The sequence below is a fragment of the Saimiri boliviensis genome, chromosome 3 (assembly GCF_048565385.1).
Source record: "Saimiri boliviensis isolate mSaiBol1 chromosome 3, mSaiBol1.pri, whole genome shotgun sequence".
NCBI classification, from domain to species: domain Eukaryota; kingdom Metazoa; phylum Chordata; class Mammalia; order Primates; family Cebidae; genus Saimiri; species Saimiri boliviensis.
In genome coordinates, this window is record NC_133451.1 from 136,100,782 (window position 1) to 136,126,982 (window position 26,201).

The following is a 26,201-nucleotide window of genomic DNA, read 5'->3' on the forward strand; positions in this document are numbered from 1 at the left end:
ACATGTTTACACCTATTCCTAAGTATTTGGGCAAGACCTCATGATTGCCCACAGGCTTAAGAATTTTAGAGTCGCCCTTTTTTATAGATAAGGTAAACATCACAGTGACCTGCTAAAAATAGGAACACAGTTTAGTAAGAGAAGATTTTTTGTTAATGTATTTGTTTTTACCTTATCTTGCCCTAAAAAAGAATTTTGAGGGCCAAGGAGTCTTAAAATAATTATAAATTCTGGGGTCTCAAGTTTCATGGTTTTCTACAAAGCTCTGTTCAACTGTTAATTCTTTACTCACATGATTCTAAATCATCAAATTAAAATGATTTACAGGCTAACATAAACCCAACTCCTATGGCATTTGTTAACTGGAAAAATCTGCTATGTGTTGTTAATGCCTCGAGAATCAAAATAAAACAGCCATATACAGTACATAAATGACATTTTAAACATAAATCAGTGAGGCCTGTATGTTCATGTATCTAGTTTGTCGGCATTCTTTTTTCTGTTTTAGGATAACATCCTACCGGGTAAGGGCAAGCTTTGGTGAGCTGGAATTCACCAGTTGTGAAATTAATCATCTGCATATCAGTGCCAAACCTATAAGAAAAAAAGCAAATGATTAAAATGCACTCACATCTGCCAATAAAGGTTTAATAAGTGTGTGCACGTATATACATTTATACATAGGTGAGTATGCGTTTGTGCACACACATACACACAAAATTCATCCCATCCTGTCACCACTGTGTCCCAGCTCCATCCCGCATTCCCACCCCCGTATCTGCCATGTTGTCAGTGATCAATAAATATTGCTAAATGAATGACTTTGGCATCACAGGATATGAGGAAGCATATGGTGATAGAAGCTCTAAATAATAGAAAGCAATTTTTTTCCAAATGGTTCATAGCTGTGGAAGCTGAAAAAAACGTGACCCTCAACCAAAGGCAATTTTGTCTCACAGGAAACACTGGGCAACATCTGGAGACATGTTTGGTTGTCATAGCTGGGGAGGTCCTACTGGCATCTAGTGTGTAGAAGCCAGGAATGCTGCTAAACATCCTTCCACACACAAGGTGGCCCCTCCCACCCCACGAAACAGAACAGTAGAATCATCTGGTCCAAAACGTCAATACTGTGAACACTGAGAAACCCTGGGATAAGGGTGGATCTTACTAAACGAGAAGCCGGAAACATTCTAAGTAAAACTGTGATTGTGTGAAAATAAGATATAACAGACATGAACTAATTATCATCTTATCCTGTTTAATGCTAGACAAGAATATACATTCAGCACTCTGCATCTGCAGGTTCCACACCTGCAGCTTCAGCCAACCACAAGTGTAGAACCCTGAAATAAGGAGGGCCAATTTTTCCACCAATGGTTTTAAAGGATTTGAACATCCTTGGGATTTTGGTATCCAAGAAGGTACTGGATGGCCCTCCATACTAATATTTTTTTTTAGATGGTGGCTTATACCTATAAAATATTACTTGGTTTCATTCTAAATGGGAAGTGATAAATATCACCTTTAGCAGATATGGAGGGCCAACTGGACTAAAACACTAAACTTATTTCTTATGCTGCCCAGAAACGTCACGATTGAGAGTCTAAATTTTAGGAGTATATGTGAAAAAAACATGATAAAGATTCCCTAACTAAAGGAAAAAAATGTTCTGTTGGTTAGTAGACTACGGGTTAACGCTGGAGATGCCACATAACACACAGAGCCAGGCAGTTCCATCAGATCACATGCACCAAGGGGCAGGGTGCCCAAGGTCCATGAGCTAATTGGTTAATACTGTGTCCACATCCACACACAGGTTCTGGTTGATAAAGTGTAGGACATGAAGTAATTCTGAGTCTTCCCAGTACTTCCTAAACTGCCCCTCAGAAAAAAAGTCTTCATACCATCTGTGGAGCAGGCGCACTATGGCTTCGGGTTGCGGGTACAAGGAGAGGGGCAGGAGCTGCACGGAGACCGGCCGAGAGGACGGGTTCTGCACCACAAAGTACTTGACCTAGGTGTGAGGAAAGAGGAGTTAGAACCCCGAGAAGGACACAGCATCCCTCCTGAGATAACCTGGCCAAAAGGGCACAACCTAATCATGAGAAAACATCATGTCATGCCAATCAAGAAAGATCACAGGAAATAAATGACCAGCATGCTTCAGAAATACCTATGTCTTAAAAGGCAAAGAACGGGTGGGGAAGATTAAAGGAGACTACAAAAACCTGCCGATGCCATGAGAAATACTGGACTGGATTCTGAATCAGAAAAAAAAACGGTAGAAAGTATGATAGTGGGATCTCTGAAAACACTTGATCTACAATCTGGATATATGTAGTATATACAGGGTGTATATAAAATATATATATATATACACACACACACACTTCACATATATACTACATACACGTACTATGTATATACTACATATATACATACTACATATATACTGTAGATTAAATAACAGCATCATGATTAATGTTACATTTTCTGATTTTGATCATTATATTCTGGTTCAGAAAAAAGCCCTTGTTCTTAAATAATTCACACTGAAAGTTGAAGAGGGCATAATGTCTGACACTCAGATGCAGGCGTCCCCAAACTTTACACAGGGGGCCAGTTCACTGTCCCTCAGACCGCTGGAGGGCCGCCACATACTGTGCTCCTCTCACTGACCACCAATGAAAGAGGTGCCCCTTCCTGAAGTGCGGCGGGGGGCCGGATAAATGGCCTCGGGGGCCGCATGCAGCCCGCGGGCTGTAGTTTAGGGACGCCTGCTCAGATGGCTCACAAAGATGCATGTATGCAGAAAGAGAAAAAACGGTAAAGCAAGTGTGGCAAACATTAAAAATGGATGAATCTTCGCAAAAAGTAATTGGGAGCTCCTGGTATACTACTTTTGAAACTTTTCTCTAAGTTGAAATCATTTCAAAATAAAAAATTAAACAAACAAAAGACAGCCTGAGGATGTCATCCCTTAGAAAATCCGTGAGCACCTGATAAGGCATAATTCTTATCACATGTGGTGCAGAGTTCTTAGCCATGAGACTTATGGACATAAATGGAAGTCTGCTGGAGGCACCTCCTTCCCTCTGCCCAGTCTTTCTGCCACCAGAGCTGGACGAGAGAAGCGCAGACAAGCACGAAAGCCAACACGCTGAGGATGGACAGCAGACGGGGAGAGGAGCCTCAGTCCCTGATGGCAGCACAGAGTGCAACCTGACTCACTCTGGACTTCTCCTCTTTGGGCTTCTTGTTATAAAACGATTCCTAATTAAGCCAGTCAAGATTTTCTCTGCTATTTGCAGTTGAGTACTTCCTTAACTGACACATTTATGGGGTGTACATTCAATTCAAAGTCTATTTGTTTCATGCATTTTCAGTCTGCTTAGAATTTTATTGCTCATCAAGTTCTTTTGACATCTCCTTAATTTTGGCTCTGAAACAGTAGCTCAAGGTGGAAATTATCTGGTACTTTGAAGACTCGAGCACTGGACAGTCACTGACAAAGAGATGAAAAGACACACTGTCCTTACCACGCTGCTCCTCAGGGCAGTTGCACTGAAGTTTAACACGAGACCAGGCTCTGCGACCAAACGAGGCAAAAAGAAAACAAAGGACTCTGACTCCTTGGATTTCTTCAAGTGAGCAAATCGAGTTGTTCCCAAAACATTCTTCCTGTTTAATGGATAAAGAAACTATTATGAAAAGTAGTTTTCATATCTAAAAATTTAATATTTAATAATTTTGATATTTAGGAAAATCACTAAATACTATTCCCACTTAAAGGAAAAAGACTCTTGGGGAAATTGTTTATTCTAGGTCTGGGGATGAGAAAGTACAAGACTGATCCTAGAATGCTCTGTTTTACTAGGAAGCAAGGAAGCACTCAAAGAACAACAGGAACATGTCAAAGGGTTCCCACAAGCCAAATCTGGGACGATTTATCATGAAAAATAATAGTGACGGTAAGAGTACAACACCGCAACTAAAGAATTACAGGGATGCTTAAAAACAAGACAAACACTCTTAAAATTATATATGTGTGTATAAAATATATATATATACGAACAAAATAATCAGAAACATCATTTTTGCAGCCATCAGTCTAACAAGTGATTTCAGCAAGTATTTATTATCAATAAATACTAAAACCATGGGGTGAAACATCCTTAGGGAATAGGTCATTTATATGCTATCAAATTGTCATAGCACAGATTAATTACACAAGGACAAAGATATGTACAATGGAGAGTTCTGTCACTCATCACCTAAACCAAGTGACTCAACTTAGCAATGCCAATAATGGAAGTGACGTTTAGGTACCTCCTGATGAGATGAAATAATACAGACACAGGGCCACCAGGTAACTCATATTCTTGCCAAAAACATTTAATATTTAATCAGAACATGAACTTGAGGAAGCAATCAGAAAAATCCAGAGTGTGAAATGTTTTATAAAACAACTGGCCTGAACTTTCAAAAAGTATCAACATGATAAAAGCTGATGAGAGGTAGGAACGCCAGTCTAAGAAAACTAAGAAAACATGACAACCGAATGCAATGCATGGCCCTTCAGTAGATTCTCGATTAAAAGAAAGGGAAAAGAAAAAGCAGCTACAATGAACACTATCAGATCAACTAGGGAAAATTTTAACGCAAGCTGTATATTAAAAAATATAATTAAATGAATGCCAAGCTTCTTAGATACGCAATGGTAGTACAGTTATATATAAGAAAATATTCCCCTTAGGAAATAAAGAATTTCCTAATAAAGTATTGAGAGTTGACGTATGACATCTACAGCTCCCTTTCCATGACTTGGCAAAAAGTCTGTGTGTGTTTCTATGTGTTTCTCATATTCTCTATATATGAGTGTACACACACATAGAAACACACCCAGACGAAGTGATAAAATATGAACACCTGGTGAACAAAATCTAGATGAGGACTATTTGAGTACTCACTGCACTCACTATCCTCAACTTCTGAGGTTTGAAATTTGTCAAAATTGAAAGCTAGAGAGAAATATCAATCACTAGAAATTAAGAACTGTGATGTCAATAAAACACTGTGTACAGTGCACTGGTGCCCTATCCACAGTCTTGCTTTCCAAAGCTTCAGTTACCTGTGGTCAACTGGGGTCTGAAAATATTAAATGAAAAAGTCCAGAAATAATTCACAACCTTTCTATTACACACACTGCTGAGTAGCAAGATCAAAGTTCAAACCATTCCACTCCATCTTGTGTGGGACATGTGAATCATCCCTCTGCCCAGCACGTCCACACTGTAGTCACCACCTGCCTGCTAGTCACTTAGCAGCCATCTCAGTCATCGGGTCGACTATCCCGGCATCACAGTGCTTTTGTTCAAGGACCCTTTATTTGACTTAATAATGGCTTTAAAGTACAAGAATAGTGATACTGACAATTCAGATATGTCAAGGAGACGCCATAAAATGCTTCCTTTTACCCAAAAAGGTGAAAGTTGTCGAGTTAATAAAAAGAAAGGAAAGTATGCTGAGACTGCTCTTCTATTCGTGAAATTATGATAAAGGAAAAAGAAATTCATGCATAGTATATAGGGTTTGCTACTATCTGCAGTTTCAGGCATCCATAGGGGAGTCGGGGGGAGGGTCTTAGAATGTATCCCTGCAGGTAAGGAGGGACTACCATAACAGTGTCTCCCCACACCAAACAAGAAAGACGACAAGTGGTGACGTACTTGCAGACATCACCATTTTTATATTTCTTCCATCTTTCATACAATCTATTTGCAAGTTCAGAATCCACATCCCAGGTAGATGGATCCAGAGAAAGGCTCCCATTCCAGTTAGGATTTCCTAAAAGGTAGATCAGACTCCATATTTAGATTTACAGAAAATATAATTCAATTAGTAAATAATGCCAAGGGCTGAATATTAAACTTCTTAAACTGAGAGGACTGAAGAGTGAATAAATGCCACCTCTGTCCTCTGCTGCTTATTTGCTAAAAGTCCCTCTAACTCAATGGCAAATGATACATCAAATTAAACAAACATGTCATAAAACAAAACTAAATCGAATTATGTGAAGGTAAAAACGTAAAAGACACATGGCTCATGAATACAGCCTGAAACAAAACTCTACTTGGAAAATTTTTAACAGCTTTAAATCTAACATGCAAAACTCCTTCCACACAAATGCTAATCATCAAGTCTTCCAGGTCACTATCTAAAGTGCTGAGGGAAAACAGTAGTTCTTGAAAGAGGGCAAAGACCAAGAGTCGATCCTAGAGAAGGTGCATGTTTATAACTGGCCCATCTTTCACCTCATCCTACCAAGATTTGTTCTATCTTGCTAAGTAGGGGATCAGGAAGGAAATGTGGGAATCTTGGGGAAAAAAAAAAACAAAAAACACTGTACTTTAAAACTCTCCTTAAATATCTTTATAAATCAAAAGACAAAAAAAAAAAAAAAAAAAAAAACCCAAAACAAGAAACAGCTTTTACATCAACACCAAAGCTCTTCAGTCCTCAAACCACAACCAGCACCCTCTGCAAAATGTTTACGCTCCTATAACTTAAGTCCTCAAATACAATTCCAGGTTATTTTGACTAACTTCTAGTCAGTTCTTTTATAAAAGAATCAGAATCTTCCAATTTTTCCTATGGGTGCTATGATGATCAAACAGTTATTTGAAAAAAAAAAAGAAATCCCTTGCAGAGGTATAAGCTACTACATAATAAGGGGGCATTATTTACACAAGTACCCGAGATGTTTCTGGAGGGTTCTTAACAATTTTAAGTCATTTTTTAAGTCATTCTGTTAATGATCATCCTCTCTAAGAATAGAATAGGATGCAATTATCTTATAGAACTAATTATTCCATGGACAAATGCTCATTTTCTTCACTACTTCCCACTCCCCCAAACTAGAGTTCTACAGAAAGCCTAAGGGCAAAATACTTACCTGCTTTTGATTTTCCCATGAAATAATGCATGCCACAATGTGCTATCACTTCAAAACCCAGACTCCCTTCCTAGATTGAAAAGTAATATATGAATAACTTAAAACACAGCACTAAACATAAAAATCCTAACGCACTAAAACTCAAAGCAGACATTAGCCTGCGCTTCAGTGAACTTCCCTTTAACCATGAGCCAGTAAATTACTTTCTAATTTTTAAGAAATTTTCAGACAAAACTGAATTGTGTCTCCCCAGGAGGGTCACTGAGTAGATTCTGAACGCACAATAATCAATGACAATAATGACCCTTGGGCCCACAAGACACCAAACTGCCATCGGAATTAAAGATTATGATCACGTGGCTGCACTGACGCCTGGGCAACAGAGTGAGACCCTACTGTAAAAAAGAAATTTTAAATTAAAAAAAAAAAAAAAAGATTAAGTTAGTCTCAGGACATTCTCAGTGGCAAGAGGTTTTGGTTTTTTTAAACTTCACTCTAATCCTCTGGGAAACAGTACGCTGATCTAGTTCTAGCTATTCAGGACATTAAATTTCCCATTTCCTGCAGGTATGGAGAGCACAGATGTGTGACTTCCACATACACCTGAAACCTGCCTGCTCCTCCCACTGTCACTCTGCTTTCCTTATGCATCTCTTGGATGGAAAAACAAATTTCTAAGAAACTACCCCTGCTGAAATGGATAAATGGAATTAACCTTATATTTCGGTTTAGTTTTAGAAGTCCTCTCTGCACGCTTACAGCTAGTTAAGCATGAGGCATTTCTAACTATGAAAAATCAATACTATAAGTGAGAAAAATAAAGATGGTTGCATGAATGTTTCATAGAAAAACCAGAACCCAGAGTTATACAAAATAGCTTGAAGCAAAAAGAAGCAATAATAATAACCAAATGAAAAGAAATAAATATTAAGGAAAAAAAAGAAACATATTTAAGACGACCTAAATTAAATATAATTTATCCAGATTTTAGAAAGCATCTTCTTAATTGCGAATCTTTGCAGGCTTTAAACTTGGCCCACTAAGGAAACTCAAGGATTACAAACAACTAAGAGTCACGTAGAAGAGATCCAAATAAAGCATTTAACATTCTAGTTTATTAAGTCGTTGCAAGTATGTACTAAAAGCCAAACTGTTTTCTATAGCAAGCACGTATTTGTTGCTCTACAAATTTTGGAAATAAATGAAAATGACATCTATTAATTTATTGGTCATGCCTCACTTTATTCAAGAACCTCAAATTACTTTATAAAAAAGAGATCCTCTTTCCAAATAAAAGATTTCCATGTCTGAACAATTTATCATTCAAGATTGGCCTGGTAATCTCCTTCAGTTTCTTAGCCTTAAAGAACATAAGCTTAACCCAGTTAATAAAACCCAAGCACTAAAGATTAATAAAAAGCAATAGTAATGATTAAGAAAATTGTAACACACATATGGTGTTGTAGAAAATACCTTGCTTGGTGCTGAATAAATCTGCAGAGGTATTGCAAAAATGGCACCTATGTTTGTAGTCAAAAATACATTGGTGAATAGATTTATGGCAATGTCTTTAACAGCAAGTTTCAAAGAAAATATATTCCAACAGCCTGGAGGTAGAAATAAAGGGCCAGTGAAATTCAGAATCTAAAAAGAAAAGAAGCAAGAGAAATTACTTTTCCTAACACTGATTATTATTAAAATCATTATAAAGTATGATGTTAACGTTCTTCTATACTTCAGAAAGTAGAATTTTACTCAGTTATTTCCAGATCAAAAGTTGAAATATTTTTATAGAAATGATAGGTTACAAATAATGCTTAAGGTGACACTGTTTTGGCCAAGCACGGTGGCTCATGCCTGTAATCTCAGCACTTTGGGAGACCAATGTGGGCGGATCATGAAGTCAGGAGACCATCCTGGCTAACACGGTGAAACCCCATCTCTGCTAAAAATACAAAAAATTAGTTGGGCGTGGGTGAAACCCAGTCTCTACTAAAAATACAAAAAAGTTAGCTGGACGTGGTGGCACGTGCCTGTAATCCCAGCTATTCAGTAGGCTGAGGCAGTAAAATCACTTGAACCCAGGAGGCAGAAGCCGCAGTGAGCCGAGATTGCGCCACTGCATTCCAGCCTGGTTGACAGAGCCAGACTTCTTCTCAAAAAAAAAAAAAAAAAAAAAAAAAGATGACACTGTTTTAAATTTCACAAAAGTAATCTTGAAATTCTAGTAAGTGGTATTTTGCAAAAAACCTACTATTTTATCATGAACCAGGCTCATTTTTACTAAATATAATCCTTTTGGTACAAACCATACATATAATATTTTTCAATAATGATAAGAGCGATATTTTGAAATGCTATATCCTGGTCCCTTTGAACTCTTTAAAAATAGTTTTTTACAAAGAGAGAAAGAGAAGTCTCCTAAAAGTAAGTCTGAAAATGTTAAAAGAAAAATACGTTTTAAAAATCATAAGTTAAAATTAAATTTTACATAAATAATAATTTCATAGCATTTGGAATAAAATAATTTCACAGCATTTGACCTTAAAGCTTAAAATAAGCTAAAACTTGGGGGAAAAAAATACTGTATGTACCTTTAAAATGTGCTTGGTCTCCTTGGAAACAAACACATCATTTAATACAACACTACGGTCAAAATGATTGCGGTACCAGATTGACCAAAGTCCTGATGTGTTTTCATGAGTCTCTATGTGAAACTCGGTTGCAGAAGAGTCCATTCTAAAATACCTGTGAACAGAGGACATGCATGCTATCAGCCATGAGTGTGGGACGTCGGCCTTCTTATGAGCCTCTAACTGCAAAAACAGGAGCATCATAAAACATTACTGAATGAAAGCTAGCGCCAGAGACAACCTCAGAAGTCACCTCCTTCAACCTTCTGGCTGACATGGGGAGCAAGTGGAGCCAGAGGGGAAGCAACCAGGCTGCAGTCAGCACAGCTCACAGAGGCCGCCAGGGCCAAACCAGGGCCTGAAGTCAGCTCAGAAACATCTTGTGAAAATGTGCTCTTTTCACACGCCTGGCTGCCTGACGCTGAACCTATTTCATAAACTTGAATTCTTTCACTTCCTTTTCCCCACTCTGCTCATAGTCCTTTCAGTGCCTGGTAGCAGTGCTAAGGCAGGGGGAGGCAAGGCCAGAGAGAGAGAATCATACAAGTCATATCAGTATATTTTTTTTAAAGCACTTCTAGAGGGGAAAACAACAACACAGGATTTCAGGGGAAATGCAAGTAACCTACCCTTGAGCCACAGAAGAGAAAAGGCATGCTTTTAGTGTTGGAGTGTGTGCTGCTTTCTTCACATCTTCTAGAATTCCACTGTCACATGATGTAGCTGCTTTGTGGTATAAAGAAATAAATGTGAAGCTTAAGTGTGTTTCTTTTCCTTAAGCCCAAACAAAAGTATGATATATGTCTTATTTTTCATAATTTTTATTCACTTTTCTGTTTCCATTAAAATAGTGCATCAGACATAAAGGGAACTACTTTCTCAAACGCTCCTGTCATCATCTTTGTTGCCTATTATCCAGAAGCCCACACTTTTTAAAACTAACTTCTCTACCAGAGATGAGAAGAGTGAAACATGAAGCGCACCTGGCAGAGTACGGGGAGGGAGGCACGAGCCAGGAAGGAATAAAACCTCCAGGGCCAAAGGGAGCTGACCGGCACACAGTGGGCTGCATTTGAAAGCACTGCCGATTGATCAAATAATACTTTTAAGCTCTCCCTGACTTAGGTCATCACATTACGTCACTTGTGCTCAATTCTCTTTTTTTTTTTTTTTTTTTTTTTTTGAGATGGAGTCTTGCTCTGTCACCCAGGCTGGAGTGCAGTGGCGTGATCTCGGGTCACTGTCACCTCCACGTCCCTGTTTCAAGCGGTTCCCCTGCCTTGGCCTCCCGAGTAGCTGGGACTACAGACACGCACCAGCATGCCCGGCTAGGTTTTTTGTATATTTGGTAGAGACGGAGTTTCACCATGTTGGCCAGACTGGTTTCAAACTTCTGACCTCAGGCAATCTGCCTACCTCAGCCTCCCAAAATGCTGGAATTAAAAGCGTGAGCCACCCCGTCCAGCCGACAACTTGTGTTCAATTCTTGACTCTCTGATGCTAATACCCAACTTTTGAGTTATATATATAGTTTTTAAAAATTCAGACACTATCAAAAAATGTGAAAATAGTCTCCCTTTCTTCACCCTGACTTAACAATTATCTTACAGAAGGCAGCTGTTGGCAGTCTCTCCAACATCCTTCTAGGTGTTCTGTGCATGTGTAAGTACACATATACCCTCTTAAAAAATTCAGCGTACACACACTGCCTGCACTGCTGTCCATGCATGCTTCTCAACATCTCAACACATGTTCCGCGGCTCTGTCCTCACACACATTTCTGTAGGTACTGTTTTGAATACATATATATCTGGAGGATAAATTCTTATAACTAGAATCAAGGATCAAAGAGCATATACGTGCATTTAAAATTTTCACAGAGTTTGCCAATTTTCCCTTGAAAACAGCCTGCATATTTACACTCCTGTCAAAAACGTAAGAGTGCTTTCCTTCCTAACTGTCACCAACACAGAATATAAAGCTTTAAACTCCACATCTGACATATGTGGCAGAATAAAAGTGGCATCAACAATAGTTTCTACATCATACTATCTTAGAATCATGAAGGCTTGGACTTCTTGAAATCAAACTCATTCATTTCATTTTTTTTTTTTGAAACCATGCCTAATCTGTAGCCGTAGAAAGAGTTGCCATCATGACAACCAGATAACAAAAGTCAAATGACAATCTGTTTAAAAATCTGTACCTTTGCAGGTAAAAGAAGCAATTTTTGTAAAGTTCGTTGTAGAAGTAGGTAGTAGTACTGGCTCAAACTGCAGAGACAGAGCATCTCTCTGTGAGAAATGGCGTATATCCTGAAACAAAAGAAAAATCCCACATTACTACTCTTAGCTGGGAGAACATTCATCCAGTTTGAATCAACTGTTGGAATAAAAAGCACAGACCAGCACACATAGCAACTGCTCAGCATCTGTGCCATAACCATAGGAGGGGATGCTGACAATCTTCATACAAACAGAGGTTCAAACAAGGGCAAATGGGCTTAAATTAAAGCAAAAAAGAACAGAGATGGTGCTTCTGTCTCTGTTCCTGAAAAACCCTCACATTCTACAATTAAATGCACACTTGCAATTTCCAAGTTTACCTTAGGTAAGCATTTACAATTACCTGTATCCATATAAGGTTGTTTCCTGAATGTAATATATACATATTTACTGCTGAATCATCTGTCCAAAAGAATCAGAGTAATGAGATTAAAACGGAGCCATCTCATTCTCACACCTTCATATAGCAATTAAAATATCACATTACACATCTCTATAAAAAAATGCTAACTTGTTTCTCAAAACTGAAATCAAAACTCGGAGCTGTTTTCTATTTTTTTTAATCACAAGAAAAAATATCCATTAAAAAATGCCTACCAACCTAAGCCCTCTAAATAATGAGGAACTACCAGAAGCAATATTCCGAGTTTAGAGTCATATAATGCTCTTCTGGATAAAACCAACCAACGGAACAACTTCAAATAAAGCTATGTTCTCCTGTTGATTAGAAAGCCCCTCATTTCCTCATTTAGATAAACACATTTGGAAAGAAGAAAACCCTGAGATCTCAGATCGCAGTCTTCCTTTTAGCCTTCACAACAGGCTAAAAGGAAGTCCCCATGGGTCAGGGATGTTCCCCACATGGATGTCCATCCAGCCGTTATGAGAATCACCAAGCACTGGGGACAGGAGAGCTGTCCTGCTGATCCAGCACTGCCACAGCCAGCTCTGAGGACTGAAACGTAAATGCTGGTTGATCAATTAAGACCGCCAAGGCTGGGCACAGTGGCTCATGCTTGCAATCCCAGCACTTTGGGAGGCTAAGCAAGGAGGATTGCTTAAGCCCAGGAATTCAAGACCATCCTAAGCAACATGGGGAGACCCAGGTTCTACAAAAAAAAAATTTAAACATTAGCCAGGCATAGGGCCAGGCATGGTGGCCCACGCCTATAATCCCAGCACTTTGGGAGGCCAAGACAGGCTGATCACCTGAGGTCGGGAGCTGGAAACCCCGATCTCTACTAAAACTACAAAAAAATTAGCCAGGCATGGTAGTGCATACCTGTAAACCCAGATACTCGGGAGGCTGAGACAGGATTACTGCTTGAACCTGGGAGTCAGAGGTTGCAGTGAGCCAAGATGGCGCCACTGCACTCCAGCCAGGGCAACAGAGTGAGTCTCCGTCTCAAAAAAAAAAAAAAAAAAATTAGCCAGGCATAGTGGTGTGCGCCTGTGGTCCCAACTACTCAGGAAGCTGAGGAGGGAGGATCACTTGAGCCCAGGAGGTTGAAGTTGCAGTGAACCGAGATCACACCCCTGCACTCCCGCCTGGGCTACCAAGCAAGATCCCGTCAAAAAATGACCAAAAAAAAAAAAAAAAAAACCCAAAGAATAAAAACTATACTTTCTTTGAATACAAATGCATACATACAGTCACATTCAGAAGAGTCTTTATAACCAAAAGATACTAGTAAATTCTGTTATGAATTTCATGGGTCACATAATGTGTCTCTGAAAAAAGTTCTCAGGAAGTTAAACAGATGGACTTGCTTATTTCTGATAAGTAGGATACACATTTCCAAAGACAAAGGTCACAAAACTGAACACTAAAATTCTACCTAAATTGTCAAGCATCCAGGACCAAATATCCTATTAGCTATTTAAAATACAAAACAGCGTGATTTGGTTAACTGAGCTTAGACAAATCATTAAAAGTGAAACAAGAAACCCAAGACTTCGAATACTTTATGAATATTTATATGAAACTGTCATGCCCATTTAACCTGTTTACTATCTACAAACACCAAGAAAAATTATTCCCAAGGAAACTCAGACTAGTTTGCAGTTGTCACTTAACTTTTCCTCAAAATAATACAGCCTTCTTAGCAGTTGCAGGCTGAGAACCAGTTACTACCATCGCTTAATAATTAAAACAAAGGCTATTAGTCTTGGTTTGCTATGATACAGTCTATACATAAATGCTATAGAATGATAATGCAGACTTATCAAAATATAATGAAAATGTTTAAACATTTCACCTTACCTGCAGTCTCAGATTTATCTGTAGCTACGTAAACAATAGAGAGATGATCTAACAAATCTTGTGTGTTTTCTTCAAATTCTTTCGAAGTGTTTTCCGTTGTTACCATTATGCTCATTTGTAGACGCAAAACATCATCAGATTCCAGATAACAGCTCTGAGATTGGAAGGAGGAGGGAAGAAGGAAAAACAAACAAAAAAGCCATCTAAACTTTGTGGTTTCAAACTCTGGAAGAAAGGAAAATCATTTAACGGAATGGCACATGTATGAGAACAGAATATGCTGTTTTGTGTTTTATTTTTAAGCAAAGAGGCAGGAAAGTAGCCAGAGAGAAAACACTACATATTTTTAGTTTACCTTTAATTGCTGACACACTTTATTATGTAAACTGCATTCCAGTTGCACCTGCAAGAGGCTAGTATTAGTGGTTTCTGCCTAAAAGAAGAAAAAAGGGGAAAAAGAAAAAGTAAGCAAAAGGCTCGATCTTGCATTAACAATAAACAACATATCATGCATGCAGAAACTATACTTCTTCATCTATTAATAAATGCTTGAATATCTACTAAATGCTGGGCATTATTCTTTTTCGTGGATATACAGCAGTAAGCTAAACAGAGAAATCTGTTCTCAGAACTGTCACTGAGCTCATATTCTAATGAAAATCCTCAGTTCTCCCTTGGGCAACATGAAAATTCCTTATTACACCAATAAGCAGGTGAATATGTTCTAAATCTACATAGGAACACTGGAGTTTGGCGTTTCTAGTGTTTGTTGAAAATGTTGTTTAAACACAGGAGTCTACTGTTATTTTAAAGTAGGTTTACAAAATAACAGTCGATTCTAAGTGTGCCTTCCATTTGTACAGTGACCTAGAAACCATGACCCTCAAGTTAGACACACACGCAAAAAAAGAGAGATGTCCAAAACTCAATTGACTATCATTTTTAACAGGGAAGAACTACGGATGAAAGAGACAAAAGTACACAAAAAAAATTCAGGACTCTGTCAAATTTAAAGATCTTAACAGCTACCTGGGATGATGTTAACATATATAAGAAAAGGAAAAAGAAAAATCTAAGCAAGGGATAAAACCTTGGGTAGGAGGGTGAGGGCTACAGGCATGTGAATACACCAAAAAGTCATTTAGTGCAGTATGTGAACCTGAAAGACATGAGCTATGAGATTTCCTCTTTCATTAAGTTTAATGTCTCTGGCATAGTGATTGCAAAAAGGTACTCAGCCTGGAAGCCACAGTCTGAACATCAAATCGCAGCAAGGTAAGAAGGCATTCTCCAAAGTCTAGCCCGGCTTAATAATAAGTGAGCATCTATTTAAAAACCCAGGAAAGATGCATTACTAAGAATAATCACTACAATTATGTTTAATTTGTTAGATTTATAAGACTTACCCAAGTACATTATATAAGAATACATTTTAAACTATGTCAGTTGTCATTCAGGCAATTAAAATACAGGGAAAAAAAGGAATAATAGATCGGGCATGGTGGTTCATATCTGTAATCCTGGCATTTTGGGAGGCCAAGGCCGCTCGATTACTGGAGCCCAGGAGTTGGAGATCAGCCTAGGCAACATGGCAAAACCCAATCGATTCTTTAAAAAAAAAAAAAAAATTAGCCAGGCATGATGATGTGCACCTGTAGTCCCAGCTACTAGGAAGGCTGAGGTGGGAAGACTGATCGAGCCTAGGAGGTCAAGGCTGTAGTTAGCCATGACTCTTTTACTTTTATTATCTTTTTAAGAAAAAGAATTTTTATATACACATACGTGTGTGTGTGTGTGTGTGTGTGTGTGTGTCTGTGTGTGTGTGTGTATGTGTGTGCGTGTGTGTATGTGTGTGTCTATATATTTTTTTGAAGACAGAGTCTTGCACTGTCCTCAGGCTGGAGTGCAATGTCACAATCTCAGTTCACTGTAAACTCCACCTCCTGGGTTCGAGCAATTCTCCTGCCTCAGCCTCCTGAGTAGCTGGGATTACAGGCATGTGCCACCATGCCCAGCTAATGTTTGTAAATTTAGAAGAGATGGAGTTTCGCCATGTTGGTTAGGCTAGTTTCGAACTCCTGACCTCAGGTTATCCGTCCACCTCGGCCTCCCAAAGTGCTGGGATTACAGAAATGAGCCACTGTGCCTAGCCAGAAAAGAATAAAATATATTTTTAATGCAGTAAAAAAATTTAAGGAGTTTAACTAAATTAGTAAATCAGACCAAACATTAAACACTCTTTAAAATAAATCGTTGTTGATATCCGCTAGTATTTTTAAATAGAATATGATTTGTAAAATAAATATAAAATCTTAAACAACTAGATTTTTTTTTTTTTGAGACAGAGTCTCACTCTGTTGTCCAGTAGTGTAATTTCAGCTCATGCAACCTCCACCTCCCGGGCTCAAGCCAACTTCCCACCTCAGCCTCCCAAGTAGCTGGGACTACAGCCATGCAACAACACACATGGCTGATTTGTGTATTTTTTGTACAGGTGGAGTTTCATCATGTTGACTAGGCTGGTTTTGAACTCCTGGGCTCAAGCACTCCACCCATCTCCGCCTCCCAAAGTGCTGGGATTATAGGTGTGTGCCAATACACCAGCCTGAAGAAATAGATTTTAAAATTTGTCTATGAACAAATCCCAACATCAAAGACATAAACAGAAAAAGTCCACTTTCTAAATGGTTTTTTTTTTTGTAATTTTTAAAACTTATTTTTAGAGACTTCTTAGGCTAGGAGCAGTGGCTCATGCCTATAATCCCAGCACTTTGCAAGGCTCAGGTGGGCGTATTGCCTAAGGTTGGGAGTTTGAGACTACCCTGGCCAAAATGGTGAAACCCTGTCTCTACTAAAAATATTTAAAAAGTATTAGCCAGGCATAGTGGCACACACCTGTAGTACTACCTACTTGGGAGGCTGAGGCAGGAGAATCGCTTGAACCCAGGAGGCGGAGGTTGCAGTGAGCCGAGATAGTGCCATTGCACTCCAGCCGGGGTGAAAAGTGAAACTTCATCTCAAAAAATAAAATAAAATAAAATAAAAATAAACACTTGTTATATTGCCCAGGCTGAACAGGCGCAATCACAGTGCAGTGCAGACACAAACTCCTGACCTCAAGCAATCCTCCCACCTCAGCCTCCTGAGTAGCTGAGACTACAAGCATGTACCACCATACCCAGCTCTGAAACTGTTTTAACCAGTTACAAATTGATCCTCACATGGCCAAATCCAACAGAAACTTCTCGTTTTGTTCACCCCTCTCCCTGCCGTCACCAACCCCCTGTCCTGTTAATAGCCTGAACCACCTGTCCCTCTGGTTTTTCTTTCCCTCTGGTTCCTCTGCCACTGTTCCTCCTCTAACCATCAGACAGTGAGTAATGCTGGATGCTGCCTGTGGCCTCTTCACTCTCTCCCAAGGGGAGCTTGCTGGCATGCTGAACCCACCCACACTGATTCCTCTAGCTCAGACCTCTTCATACCATATGTCCAACCAGTGACTGGGCATCCGCCTGAAGCCTCACATACCCCAAGCTAGCCGCCCTTGCTGTGAGTCTCGTCTTAGCACCATTATTCATCAGTCCTATCATTATTTATCCAGTTGTTTAGGCCAGAAAGCTGAAAACCACTTTCACTTCACCTTCTCACTTACTCTCTTCAAACAAGTCCATAACCAAGTCATACTGATTGTACCTCCTTCATGAGCCCTTAAACCCATTCCCTTCTCCTCTTTCTTAATATTCCAGATATCAGGGGTTGGCAAACTATGCCCACAGGCTAAATCCAGATTGCTGCCTGTTTTTGTAAACAAAGTTTTACTGGAACACAGCCATGCCTGTCCCTTTATGGACCATCTGCTATTGCTTTCGTGCTACGATGGCAGAGTTGAGTACCTGCAACAGAGACTGTATAGCTCATAAAGTCAAAATAAATACTCTAACAACACTAAACTACAGAAAAAAATGATGGTGTAGCAACTTCCTCCTACTCTCCCTGCATCCACCTCTGCCCTTTCCACTCCATTCTCCACACTGCATCAAGAATGAGTTTACCCATATACAAATCTGGTTGGTCATGCCACTATTTCCTTAAAACTCTTCAAAGATTTCTCACCTGGCAAAAGTCCCAAATCCTCTGCTATAGCTATAAAACTCCAGCACCTGCCTAGTTTCCACCTCCCTGCGCATGCTCTAACCTCACCGGTCTACTTCCTACTCTGCTTGTCGTACAATCTTTGAATTTCCCAGCCCTTTGCGGTGCACCCATTCTCCAAACCCAGCCACCTCTCCACCTACCTAAATCTGATTTATGCTTCATGTCCCAGCTTCAATATCCCTCTCAGGTACCACAGCAACTTCTACCTGACTTTTTGTAACGATTCTCACAACAACCTGGTCGAGGTCTATCTTCCCCAGGGGATTCTAAGTGTGGTGTTTTTATCACAATGCCTATCACTTCAACAGCACTCAATAAACAGCTGGTGAATGGATAGCGGTGGGCACACAGCCACAGATGCTACGGAATTGGCTTGAAAGGGCAAGAGAAGCTTGCAAAGGGTAAGAGACAGAAAATAGTAAACGGTGCCTAAAAATAAAAGAATAATAAAAACCTGATGCTCAGTGTGTATTTCTGATCTGAAACTTTCAAAAAAACATTTAAAGTAAAAATCGTATTAAAACACTTTTAAAGTACACATTTATAACAGGTTTTTTTTCTTTTTAAGAAATCTACAACAATGTAACTAGCTTAAGGTCTTAACTTGACAAGGCAATTCTCTACCCTAAAATATGTCTTCAAATGAAGAGATAATGTTAAAAGTTAACAATCATATTAACCGTTTTCGACATAATTAACAACCCTATTTTGCACAGTGATTTGCTGTGATTTAAAACCTGATATTTTGTCATTCTTAGTAAATCTCTGGATGGATGTATTTATAACTTGCCGTTTTAATTAAGATTCTTCTATTACTGAGAGGCATTTAAAAATCACTCTTTTGTCATTTGCTGTGGGACATATCTCAGAATCCCACAAGGGGGCGCTCCAGCACCTCCAAACTGTCCTTCAGAAGTATGCTAAGTTTTCTAAAAGCGAAATTTTCAAATTCAAATCTTTCTTAAAAGAACAAAACAATAGCATGTTATCCTGAAGAAAAAAAAAAAAAGAAACTCTAACCAAAATATTAGCCATGGGGCAACCACGCACTAGGGTTACAAGTCCCACCCCCCCCACCCCCCATCCTCCACCCCCGCACTGTCCCCAAGTGAGCACACTATATGACAGCAGGACACACCCTCATCCCTCATCCAGAGTAGGCCCGGGCTGATTAGACCGAAAAACAAACAAAAATCGAATGCTCTAGCTTTGAAACCTCCCATGCTCCTTTAACAAATCAGATCAGACATTTTACAGAAAAAAGAAACAGTAACTCTATACACAAATTTTTCTTAAGTAGTCTTCATTGAAAGTATTAATATACTTTGTGCATTTCATATTACTTCATGTAAAGTATTATCCCCTTTTAGAAGATGGGGGAAATGTGGCTTCGAGGAGTTAAGAGACTTATCAAAGTTCTTGGAGCTAGTTAGTAGAAAAACAGAAGAAAAAAAAATAGCAGGTTTTTAAACTGCAAGTCATTACTTTTTTTTAACAAATCAGAATAGACCAAGTCTAGTTCTCCTAGATACCTAAAGGCCTAAAAATCTATCAACACAGGGATATATATTAGAAAAACATACCAAGATAAAATGCAAAGGCCAAGAAAATAGAAATGTTAAAACTCCTTTTGTATGGCATGTATTTGCACAGTTTTGTGGTGAAGAAGTATGAATGTAGGGAACTGGATACTAGAGAGAAAATAATCATCTCCCTTCACTTGCTAAGGAATTGCTAACGCCCTGGGCCAGAAGAGGGTGATTTGGAAGGATTGTGTGCAATTAAACAGGAAAGGAAATAACAGAATTAAAGTATTAAGTCATTTAGATGACTTATTAACAAGAGTAAAGCACAGTCCAATAAATATATTTGAGAATCCAGATTAATCCAGACAGAATGAACAAGAGGACTGAAGATGTTCCTGTAATAACTACATTAAACTTTTTTATGTAAGGGCTATAACTTATGAAATATGAAAGAATTACTTAGATAAATCCCAATCTTAGATTCTATTTTTCTCAGACATCTTTCTCCCCTTTCACAATTTTGAATGCTACATATTAAAGGTCATTATAAATCTTGGCCAGGTGCAGTGGTTCACACCTGTAATCCCAACAATTTGGGAGGCTGAGGCAGGCAGACCACTTGAGGTCGGGAGTTCGAGACCAGCCTGACCAACATGTAGAAACCCCGACTCTACTAAAAATACAAAATTAGCTGGGTGTGGTGGCGCATGCCTGTAGTTCCAGCTACTCAGGAGGCTGAGGCAGAAGAATCTCTTGAACTCCGGGAGGCAGAGGTTGTGGTGAGCCAAGATCGCACCATTGCAATCCAGCCTAGACAACAAGAGCGAAACTCTATCTCGAAAAAAAAAAGAATTACAAAAATTCACCAGGCATGGTGGCACAAGCCTGTAATCTCAGCTTCTCAGGAGGCTGAAGCGGGAGAATTGCTTGAATCTGGGATGTGGAGGTTGCAGTGAGCTGTGATTGCACCACTGCACTCCAGCCTGGGCAACAGTCTATCTCAAAAAAAAAAAGTAAATCTCTTATACCAACATATGTATCCAGAACACTGATTCTGTATAAGCCATCTGACCATTCCAGCAGGTGTTCCCCACACACAGTATTATGTACATGGCAAATGATCTTGTATAAAATGAGAGCTATCTTGGGTGCCTTCCATATTAACACTCAGATTCCATAAGCAAACTCCTAATTTAGGATATCCTGCATAACAGCAGGCTCCACTGAGTTATTAGTAAGCACTGTAAAGTTATTATTCCCTGACACTAAACAGCAATTGTGTTTCAACCCCCACCCCACCACCACTACTACCCTTTTATTCCTCTGATATTAACCACTGAAACAAAATCTAACTATGGTGCCAGACCCACTCATACAAACATTTGTAAAAACCTAGGAAGTGGTTGAAATGAGTTTGCTTTTAGGAGGAAAAAAAAGGCTAAAGCATATGGATAGCGTTTTTCCTTGTCCACATCATTTTAGTAAAGGCAATGTGGCCAAATGCCTTAGCCAACACAGATTTGAGATCAAATCCCAGCCATAAAACCCTGGGGACATTCCCTACCCATTCTAAGCTCAGCTTCCTCTTCTATAAAATCAAGTTATTGAATTCACAGCAACATTGTGAGTGCTAAATGAGATACATATGCAAACCACTGGGTATATAGTAGGCCTCAAAGGGAAGACTATAATTTGCTCACTCATAATTAACACATTTATTTAATAAAATTCCACAACAAATAATTTAGATGCTTGAGGGAAGCATTTTTCTCACATTAAAGCTTTTAGAAGAAAACTCTCTACCACTCCTTTGGTTTCTAAGACTTTTTTTTTCTTCTAAAACACTTCAAATGCTTTTTGTCTTATTTCACAATTGGCTCAGAGCTCAAGATAAAAAGAAGTGTCATTTGCTGGACACTACCTCCCACTCCCTGAAATGTGTCAGAAACTCCCAAAAGACAGACAAAAAGCAAATGGGAGAATAAGATAACCCCTGTATTATCTAAACTTTTGGTTGGGCCAAGTGGAAGTCATCTGTGTTGGGTAACACCTTGGGTTTTACACTTAGGTAACTAGCTTTTAACTACCACAACCTGGGCTGGCAGCTTGGGTAGAGCCATGTGGGATTTTCACCTTGGTAGGTCAGGCAGCATATGTTGGCTCTGTTCAAAGGCAAGTAACTATTTTTATACAGTTGGATGATGCTGAGCCTCAAACAAATGGCAAGTAGGCCCTGCATGTCTGGCACAGGCCCTGAAACAAGATCTGGACTCGGCAGAAGTTTAAGCTTTGTGATGCAGGCTGCTGTCACTCGACCTTGAGTAACATGGGCACAGCTTATACTTAGTAGGCATCACTGTGGCGAGAATTAGGCTAGAAAAGAAAGGATGCTATGGTGGTTCCTCAAAAAACGTAACAGAATTACCATACAATCCAGCAATTCTATTTCTAGGTATACACTCAAAAGTGATAGCAGGGACTCAAACAGATACTTATAAACCCATGTTGACAGCAAGATTACTCATATACACCAAAAGGTGGAAAAAGCCCAAATGTCCATCGATGGGTCAATGGATAAACAAAACATGATATACATGTACAACAGAGTATTATTCAGCCTTAAAAAGGAATAAAATTCTGATACATGCTACATAACATGGGCATTATGCTAAGTGAAATAAATCGAAGGGACAAATACCGTGTTATCCCACTTATATGAGGGACCTTCAATAGCCAATTCAGAAAGACAGAAAGTAGAATAGTGGTTGCCAGGGAGAACAGTGGTGGCTGAGGGAAGGTGTTTAACAGGTATGGAGTTTCCCTTTGGAGTGATGAAAAAGTCCTGGAGATGAATGGTGGTGATGACTGTACAAAACTGTGAATGTGCTTACTGTCAGTGAACTGTACACATAAAAATGGTAAAAATGGATAGGCCGGGCACAGTGGCTCATGCCTGTAATCCCAGCACTTTGGGAGGCTGACATGGGTGGATCACGAGGTCAGGAGTTCAAGACCAGCCTGGCCAACATAGTGAAACCCCGACTCCAGTAAAATTTAAAAAATTAGCTGGGTGTGGTGGCACACACCTGTAGTCCCAGCTACTCGAAGGGCTGAGGCAGGAGAATCACCTGAACCCGGGAGGTGGAGGTTGCATGAGCCAAGACCATACCACTGGACTCCAGTCTGGGTGACAGAGTGAGACTCCGTCTCAAAAAAAAAAAAAAAAAAGATAAAAATGGTAAATTTTGTGTTAAGTATATTGTATATTTTACCCCATCTATATATAGGGAAAGGGAAAAGCAAGCACTAGACACAGCTGAAATGGTTTGAAATAACCAAACCTTGCTGGGTAACCAATACAAAGTTATAGCTAGACAGACGGAATGAGTTCCGGTGTTCTACAACACTGCAGGGCGACTGTGGTTGACCATAATAAAGCTAAAAGAGAGGATTTTGAATGTTCACAACATAATGAAATGATAAATGTCTGAGATATGCTAATTACCCTGAGTTGATCATCACACACTGTACACACATATCAAAACAGCACTATCTATTCCATACATAAGTCCAATTATCACATGCCAACTAAAAAGGAAAAACAAAAGAAAGAGAAACCTTGAAGGCCAGGTTAAACAGACATAAAAACAGAAGTGGAGATAACCTGAGATCTCATTGTAAGGGTACTCAAAATGAGCAAAATGTGTCTTTGTGCTAAATGGAGCTTTTAAAAGAATCTAATAAAACAGAAAGACAAGTAAGATCTCAGCAGACTGGAATTGTTCCAAAAAAAAAAAAAAGGATTCAGGCCGGACACAGCGGCTCATGCCTGTCATCCGAGCACTGTGGGAGACCAGGGCAGGTGGATCACTTGAGCTCAGAAGATTGAAGCCATCCTGGGCAACATGGTGAAACCCCTTCTCCATAAAAAAATATAAAACTTAGCTAAGTATGGTGGCCCGTGCCTGTAGTCCCAGCTACTCAGGGAGCCCAGGAGGCCAAGGTTGTAATAAACTGTGACTACGCCACTGTATTCTACCTCGGGCAACAGAGAAAGACCCTGTCTTTTAAAAAAAAAAAAAAAAAAAAAGTAAAAATAAAAATAAATTAAAATTAAGAAACCACAATTCAGTTCTAGGAACTGTGGAAAAACACATTTTTAAATCCCCCATAGTAAACAATTAAGGAGCTCTACCATCAAAGGCTGAGGCGGCTATACCAAGCCGCCCACAAACCTGGACAGGCGAGAGGAAATCAGGAAGGGGAGTGTGGCATGCTCAGTGCATTTTTCAGTGGAGATACAATTACTGCTTGTGCTCTGAGGGAATATGCTTGAGAAGTTTACTGCATTTAGGACTCGAGAGAAGGCACAGCAAAGAGGAAACCATTAAAGGGGAACCAGGTAGGAGAAGATAAACTGAGCCTGGGCCTGACTGGGACACTGGGCTGACAGGTGAGTATCTCTTATGTAAGATTATGCAATGCAGCAAACAGAAAAAAGATCTGTTTGAACTATAGATGCTTTTAGTAGACCCAGAACTTGATTTTACCTCCTTCGCTTTGGGAGAACACACTTAAAAAAAAAAAAAAAAAAAAAAAAAAGAGAAATATCTAAAGGGAAAATGAATATCTAGACCAAAAAGTAAAAAAAAAAAAAAAAAAAAAAAAAATTAAAGGAACACACACTAAGTGATTGAGAAGAAAGAGACCAACACAAAAATCTGGTTAAATGGAGGAACAGTGGGGGACAAGCAAGTCCTGGGGACAGGGCTGACTAACACAGAAAAAGAACAGGCCCTGATGGACTCGCACTTTCAAAGTATCGAAAACCGCTCACCTCAGGGTGTCTGCCGAGAGGAACACCCCAGTAGAAATCAGCGGACAGAAAGGAAACAACCTTCCCTGAGACGCAGGTTTCAGCAAGTCCACAGCGAGAGGCAACGGAAACCACCCTGTGCACAGATCTCAAGGTCGCTGCCCACAGACTCTGCAGAAGCTCTGCTCCTAACACAGCGTCAACACCACTGAGCACAAGAGTCCGGGAAATGCCAGAAACTAGGGCCCAAGGAAGAAACAGAAATCCACACCCGGAAAACAGACGGCAGGCCAGCCGCGTCACTGGGCTACCGCCAGGCAAATAAACACATAAACTCAGGGAAGGCTAGAGCATCTCAGGTGCCCCTTCCTGAGAGGAGCGGTGGTGTGCACAGGTGGCTCCTCTCTAACCCCCAAAGTACCCAGATTAGCCTCCTGACTGACGGTGATCTCTCCCTGCCAAGTGTTAAGTGCAAAGGTCTGAGACTTTAACAACCAGCATGAATTCAAGCGGGATTCCAACTTCCTTCCCTCTCTTCGGCACATATGAAGTACTAGGAACAATTCTGCTTAAAATTAGTGCTTGGAGGGCTGGGAGGTGGGAGGACATGTTTTTCTGAATTTGGGGGGTGTGAAGTTAATGAATGAAGTTATTCTTATGTGTTTCATTAAGACTGTAGATTCAAATGAGGCTCAAAAGATTGACTATTGAACCACTACAAACTCTGAAACCTTGGGGAAACCACACACATTTTAGCAAGAACAAATCCAGGCTGTAGCTGCTAAAAGTTCCCCATCTGTACACAGGCATGGAGAACCTCTCTGATTAAAATACTAAAAAGACCAAGAAATTGAGGAGGACTTCAAATTCTGTGAAAGTTAACTCACAGGCCAAGATCATGCGACACACCACGGCCTTGAACTTTCATGGCCTGCCAGGGGTTTGAATCTCTGAATTTTAAAGTTCTCCCTGAGTTTCATTAATAGGAAAGGGTTTATATTCCAAAGCTTCTTTTTAAAAGTTAAGTGATTAAGGCATTTTAGCTATGTGCCGGAGACTAGTTCTAAGCGCTTAGAGAAATTGATTGATTCAATAGCTACAGCAATCCTATCCGAAAGGGCTATTATTACATATTTTACAGATAACCTGAGACACAGGGAGATTAGGTAACTTGGCTAAAGTCACTCAGAACCAAGATTTGTAGCCGGGTGGTCTGGTTTGGAATTCACCCTCTTACTCACGCCCACGAATCATCTCTCTGACAGGCATTTTATATGGCTGGTATTTTCTACTGACATATTTTAACACTGTTATTACATCTCATCGCAAAAGCTCTGATAAACCGTACTGGCTATTGCAGTTGAAAAGAATTTGGGATGGGGATAACAGAGGGGGATGTGAACTTTCAACCCTGGTTACAGTGTGGTCTTGAAGCCGATGATTAGTGAATTTAATCCATCTCAAAGCTTTCTAGGGGCAAACTCAACAGCAGACCCCAGCGGCCCGAGCAGGGTCAACAAAGGAAGCAGGGGAGGGGCAGGCTCTCAGGAGGAGAAGGAACAGGC

At 39.7% G+C, this 26,201-nt stretch overlaps 1 protein-coding gene across 6 annotated transcripts in view; it reads right to left on the reverse strand.

The window, feature by feature from the left end:
* TMEM131L (transmembrane 131 like) overlaps nt 1-26,201 on the reverse strand; it is a 177,217-nt gene that overhangs the window by 44,985 nt on the left and 106,031 nt on the right. For 2 of the 6 annotated variants that reach the window (XM_039479164.2, XM_074396807.1), the window contains exons 8-19: nt 14,495-14,572; nt 14,140-14,293; nt 12,220-12,278; nt 11,798-11,906; nt 10,221-10,314; nt 9,553-9,706; nt 8,432-8,602; nt 6,959-7,028; nt 5,733-5,850; nt 3,543-3,684; nt 1,908-2,017; nt 522-594 (exon numbers count right to left, since the gene is read on the reverse strand). In XM_039479164.2, the coding sequence (XP_039335098.1) occupies nt 522-594; nt 1,908-2,017; nt 3,543-3,684; nt 5,733-5,850; nt 6,959-7,028; nt 8,432-8,602; nt 9,553-9,706; nt 10,221-10,314; nt 11,798-11,906; nt 12,220-12,278; nt 14,140-14,293; nt 14,495-14,572 (1,332 nt within the window). Of the gene's footprint in view, nt 1-521; nt 595-1,907; nt 2,018-3,542; nt 3,685-5,732; nt 5,851-6,958; nt 7,029-8,431; nt 8,603-9,552; nt 9,707-10,220; nt 10,318-11,797; nt 11,907-12,219; nt 12,279-14,139; nt 14,294-14,494; nt 14,573-17,034; nt 19,325-26,201 lie in introns of those variants that run through there. The other 4 variants (XM_039479163.2, XM_074396806.1, XM_074396808.1 and 1 more) reach the window with 3 other exon arrangements.